Source organism: Syngnathoides biaculeatus, chromosome 8 (genome assembly GCF_019802595.1).
Source record: "Syngnathoides biaculeatus isolate LvHL_M chromosome 8, ASM1980259v1, whole genome shotgun sequence".
Taxonomy (NCBI): Eukaryota; Metazoa; Chordata; class Actinopteri; order Syngnathiformes; family Syngnathidae; genus Syngnathoides; species Syngnathoides biaculeatus.
Window position 1 is genome coordinate 791767 of NC_084647.1, and position 6023 is coordinate 797789.

The 6023-nt window shown below is 38.1% G+C and overlaps 1 protein-coding gene across 1 annotated transcript; it reads left to right on the plus strand.

The window, feature by feature from the left end:
* The first annotated feature begins 2599 nt into the window (after window positions 1–2599).
* LOC133504912 (T-box transcription factor TBX1-like) lies at window positions 2600–5416 on the plus strand. Its single transcript, XM_061827653.1, has 8 exons — window positions 2600–2620; window positions 2931–3121; window positions 3189–3290; window positions 3472–3643; window positions 3737–3892; window positions 3999–4066; window positions 4148–4251; window positions 5244–5416. Exons 1-8 carry the CDS (start codon window positions 2600–2602, stop codon window positions 5414–5416), a joined length of 987 nt encoding a protein of 328 aa, XP_061683637.1.
* Window positions 5417–6023: the final 607 nt, after the last annotated feature.

The following is a 6023-nucleotide window of genomic DNA, read 5'->3' on the forward strand; positions in this document are numbered from 1 at the left end:
ATAAACATCTCATGGTTTATTAAACCACATCTTGTCTTTCATTAAATATCTACTATTGGAAAGCAATGCAAATGAACTGGAAAAGCCTATCCATTTGGTGATGTTGTTTTCATTTCAATTTAAAAAAAAATCTAATTATATATTAAAGTGCTGGCACGGTGGACGACTGTTTAGCTCATCAGCCTCACATTTCTGAGTACCAGGGTTCAAATCCCAAACCCTTCCTGTGTGAAGTTTGCATGTTCCCCGGTGCCTGCATGGGTTTTCTCCTGATTCTCTGGTTTCCTCCCACAACCCCAAAACATGGCTGATATGTGCCCTGTGATTGGCTGGCAACCAGTTCATGGTGTACCCTGTCTCCTGCTTGAAAATAGCTTGGAAAGGTTCCAGCACTCCTGTGACACTTGTGAGGATAAGCAGAATGGAAGATTAATGAACAAATATATAAAGCAAAATATTTTGTTTCAGGGTCTAGCTGTCAATATCACATGTAATGTACTCGTAACTATATGTTTAATTTTTACGTAACAATTTGACACAAGTATAAAGAGACCTGAAAGTTGCAAGTCAATCTCAATAAATTGGAATCAGGTAGAAAAGTCAAATTATTTCAGTACTCATACATACAAAATATAGATTTATTCAACACTAAGGCTACGATTGTCTGGCAACCAATTCAATGTATACCCTGCCTCTTACTCGAAGATAGCTGGTATAGTCTCTGACATGCCTGTGACTCTAATGAGGAACAAGCAAAGCAAAGCAAAGCAAAGCAAAGCAAGGCAAGGCAAATTAATTTGTATAGCACATTTCAAACACAAGGTAACTCAATGTGCTTTACATGATTAAAGATAATTTAATAAAAATAGAAAAAACATTTAAAATGGGATAAAAACAATAAAAATGACAACAAAAGCAGAACAGAAGATGAATGAATGAATGAATGAACACTTGGGAAAATACTTTATACAGATTGAATTCCTCACAAGAGTTGTGCGGAGTGCTGGAAACTATGCCAGCTGTCAACGGGCAGGAGGCAAGGTACACACTGAACTGGTTGCCAGCCAACAGCAGGGCACATAGAGACATACAGCCTCACTCACAATCACACCTAGTGGCAATTTAGAGTGTCCAATTAATGTTGCGTGTTTTTGGGATGTGCGAGGAAACCCACACAGGCATGGGGAGAACATGCAAACTCCACACGGGGAGGGCTGGGATTGAACCCCGGGTCCTTAGAACTGTGAGTCCCATGCTTTCCTGCTGAGCCAGCTAAATTTGTGAAGTAATGCAAAAAGAAAAGACCAGTTACCTTGGTCAAAACCTTTTTCTGTATCCACTGACAAGACAATTGTATTTAGATTATTACGCTGAGACAAACTATTTATTAGGTTTATCAATCACCTGATATTGATGGTGGGGTTTCATCCTTTAATAAAACTTGCTTGGTCACAATGTATTATCAATTCTTATCTAGCCTGTTGGCTACAGCCTTAAAAAAAATTGATGTGCATATTATTTGTGACAGCATTTGGTAATTAGCTGGATGAGTGGGGTCTTTCCCTTTCAGTCGTATTTTTATTGCGGCTTTATTCATATGGCTTCTAATTAGGCCTATACATTTTATCTCTGACACTGTTCTGAAATGCAATGGTTCTAGTAATGAATGGAAATATTTATAAAACTGTGGATAATCCATCAGTGCCTGAAGTTCTATCTGTTGCCCTATCATTTAAGGCCTTTTGCTATCCTTCAAGGATTAATGGGTTAGTTTCAATTTCGTTTTTGTTTGGTTTATTGTGGGATGAATATAAGTTACTGCAGTAGTTGTTAACCGTATCATATATCCTGTGTGACTTTGTTAAGTTTTCCATTTGAATCTTGTATAGTCGTAATTAGTGCTTTTTTCTTTGTTATGTTTTGTGGTTTGTGAGAAAATTCCTGATACCTTATTTGCAGCTAATAGGGATGGGACATCCTTACTTTCTACCAAAGTAATATTTTCGGAAGAGTAAAACTATACCCTCTTTGCTCTCTGAGGTCATTCAGACAGCCTATATAGAGGTCATGTTGATCACAAAGCGGTGATTAATGAGCTCATAAATCTACAACACAACCTGATGTATTGACAAAGTTGTTCTTTATTAAGGTAAGCACCCCCAGGCTGTAAACCTTCAACACCACCAAATATTAGGCAAATACACAGGCGTGCACATGCACACACACACACATGTGCCGTGCACACGTGCAAAGACGTAAAGACCTAATAACTAACAACTGAGCTTTAAATCGTGACTGTATAATCATTCTAGGGCTGAAACTCAACTTCGAAAATTCCAATCAAGAATGGAGGCATTTTTTTTCTTTATCTCTCCACACTAAGTAACTAAGCTAACCTGAAAGTTACCAATCTGTTATAAGGCAACATTTAGTCTTTGGGCTAAATCAAATAGGAGTTGATGTGAGCACAACTTCAAAGTGCATGCTCGTGAGATGATTCTTTATTTTTTTGTGTGTGTGTTTAATTTGCACAGTCTCATAGTGACAGGTCTTGGGGCTACATTCATGCATGTCTGTGGTATTGAGTGTATTATAATGGATGAGGAAGGCGTTGTCCCCAGTGAGTCATAAGATGTATAAAACCTGCTTGCACTCCTGATGCTCCCGCCACCCTCTTACAAAGGTTGGGATGTGCATTTGTGGCTCTGGACTTGGTGGGCCATTAGCATTTTTGACCCAATGCTGCACTATTTTGGAAAATCTGTTTTGCTCTCTTTTGGTCTCAATGTAAGGAGAGAAGTGCTGCAAAAAAAACCCAACAGTTATACAGTATATAATACTGACTAAGCTTCTGAAGAATGTCTTCCGAGACAATGAATGGTAAGTAAAAACAAAGAAATCATATATTCATATGATGAAAATTAACGTAGCATTTTCTCTCTTCAGGTTCATCACTGCCTCTGAGCTGTAAATTATCTTCAGTGTGTAGCACAAATGGTACATCGGTATTGAGCATAAAGGTCCCACCGGTCAGTAGAATCAGTGTTCAACTGGAGATGCAAGCACTTTGGCAGCAGTTTGACCAGTTAGGCACCGAAATGATAGTCACCAAAGCTGGAAGGTAACAATTATACTTGTTGCTTCTGCCTAAAATCCCCCATGATCCCTTTTCTGTTGCAAAACTGCAGGAAGATGTTTCCAACATTCCAGGTGCGACTCTCAGGAATGGATCCTACTGCTCAATATGTTCTACTCATGGATTTTATTCCTCTTGATGATAAAAGATACAGGTAAACTTCACACAACAAATGTGCACGGTGACTAAAAATGGTAGTGGTTCTTCCCTGTTTTTATACAAATTCACTTGCATTATTATGAGTTTTTTTACATACAGTATATTATGTGTGTGTGTGTGTGCGTGTGTGTGTGTGTGTGTGTGTGTACGTGTCCGTGTCTGTGTGTGTTTGTCAGATATGCGTTCCACAGCTCATCCTGGTTGGTGGCAGGTCGAGCAGATATTGCAGCTCCAAGCCGGATGCACTTCCACCCGGACTCCCCAGCTTGTGGAGCCCAGTGGATGAAGCAGACCGTGTCCTTTGACACGCTCAAACTGACCAACAACCTGCTTGATGACAATGGACATGTTAGTTTATGTCATTGTGTCTACAAGGTTAAAAATGTTGAGTACATTGCTAAAAGTCTCTGCTCAAGATGATTTTCTCCTTTTCACTGACAGATGATACTGAATTCTATGCATCGTTACCAGCCACGCTTCCATGTAGTATATGTAGATACAGCACCCAACAGCCATTTAAATGCGCACAGAAACTTTTGCTCCTTCTCGTTCCCTGAGACGCGCTTCATGGCAGTCACCGCCTATCAAAACCACAGGGTAGGAAAACCAAGACCAGTTTGGAATGTAACCTTTTTCAGGATTATGGGATGTTTTTTTTTTTTTTGCTTTCTATTACTGACCAATCCAATCTATCATTTGCTAGATCACTCAACTGAAGATAGCAAGCAATCCATTTGCTAAAGGCTTCAGAACGACAGATGCAATAGATTGGTTCGTGACACTGTATAATTAAGACAGAGTATAATTTTCCTCATCAAGAAGATGCCAGATGAATGCTTTATGTAAACACAGGGGGAACATTTCCAAGTCTCTTGGAGTGTGGTATTCACCCGAGGACAGGACTGAGCACAATGTCACCAAACCAATCAGGGAAAGGGCCTTAAAAGAGTCGACTGGTGAGTGTAACCAGAGGTGGGTTGTAATGCGTTACATTTCCTCAAGTGACATTTTAGATGAATTGTACTTGTCAGAGTAGTTTGAATGCTCCCTACTTTTTAGTTTTACTCGAGTGTTTATGTAAAGAAGAATCAATACTTTTACTCTGTCACAATGACCGACATGGCGTTTGATACATATACTGTATTTATCCATTATTGTGTGGACAATCTATGATTAAACTTCATTTTCAAAATCTGTATTAGGCTCAGTTGTGCCAATCCAATGTGATCACTAGTGTCCTTTGACTCCAATTCACCTATCAGAGGACACAAGCAATCACATAACCCGAAACGAAACCTTTGAGGGACAAACTGACTTTATTTTCAGTAAAACAAGCCACATGAGTATTTCTTTTACAAACTCTGAAAAACAAGAGCTCTTGCTCTCTATTTTTTTTTTTAATTGCACACAGACTATCATTAAGTCTGGTTAGAAAATGGCATCTTCATCCACTCATTTCCGTGAATAAAGCAAATAATGTTACTGTATGGCCCAACACATGCAGTGTTAGTTTCTGGGCACTTAAAAATTTAAATGGTTGCATGTGTGTGTGGACTTACAATTTATGTTTGAATTTAACTTTTTTTGTTTGACGTTGATGGTCTGATTAAAACAAACAAAGAAACCCAGAGCATTTCCTTTTTTAATTTGAATAGTTTCTTTCACTAATTTCTTACTCTTCCTCAAGTAAATATTTGGATGACTACTTTTTACTTTTAATTTGAGTCAGTAACGGTATTCTTATTTGAATACAGTATTTGGCTGCTCTACCCTCCTCAGAGTAAAATAATGCACTGCTATAAACTATATGTGGGTTTACAACTATAATATTTGATGATAATATGCAACATGTAATGATTTATCCTGATGTTTTCATCATTTAATTTCATCCTTAATTAATTCCTTGTTTTCAAACTAGATAAACAACAATTGTTTCCTGCATTTTCAGAACGGGACGTGTCGCACCTGATGAAGCAGAGTGGAGCGTTTTGCAACTTCACAGACAAAATGGTTGGAAGCAACCAAGGAAACAGTCCTTTTGGAATGACAGCTTCTTTCGTCAACTCCTCACCTTCGTACTGGGAATGTGCCGGATTATCTCAGAGCAACAGTCTGTCATAGAGAAACAGAAGATAAATGAGTGTCATATAGTTTGTTGGACATTTGTCTACATTCTGTTGTAGCATTACAATTCTACTGTTTGCTTTCATGGTATTGTTGTGACCAGCTGCGGAAAGTAACAAACTACAAATACGTACTACTACTATATTACTGTCGTTCAGTACATTTTTCATGTATCTATACTTAACGTGACTTTTTACTTTTACTCCCTACATTTGAAGAGAGATATCCGTACAATACTTGCATTCTCCTTCTTTATCAATGGCTCATTACCTTTCTTCATCGTTGTCAGTCATCATCGATTGAGCTCTTGGGGGGTTATAAGGCGGAAAAAAAGGGACACTAAAACATGGAGCAATGTGAACAGGAGAGAATTACTAATGATTCCACATTGATAGCTCTATATAAGAGAGTTGTTTGATGCTGTCTACTATTAAAAAAGAAAAACATGTGTTTGGTATTGAGATATTCAGTTCAGTTATTCTAGGTGGAGTCCATGTTTGTTGTTGTTGTTCTTTTGTATTGTTAACAACTTTAGTATTTTTTTCAATATGGTCACAATGTTAGCAAACCTCTCTCAAATGTGATGTTTTTTTCAGTATGAGCA

What these genes read in the sequence shown, in the direction of transcription:
- LOC133504912 (XM_061827653.1), top strand. Translation starts at nt 2,600, where the DNA reads ATGAGGAAGGCGTTGTCCCCA. An exon ending in TGAGGAAGGCGTTGTCCCCA is followed by an intron (nt 2,621 to 2,930) that starts GTGAGTCATAAG and finishes AAATTAACGTAG; the next exon opens with CATTTTCTCTCTTCAGGTTC. An exon ending in CTTGATGATAAAAGATACAG is followed by an intron (nt 3,291 to 3,471) that starts GTAAACTTCACA and finishes TGTGTTTGTCAG; the next exon opens with ATATGCGTTCCACAGCTCAT.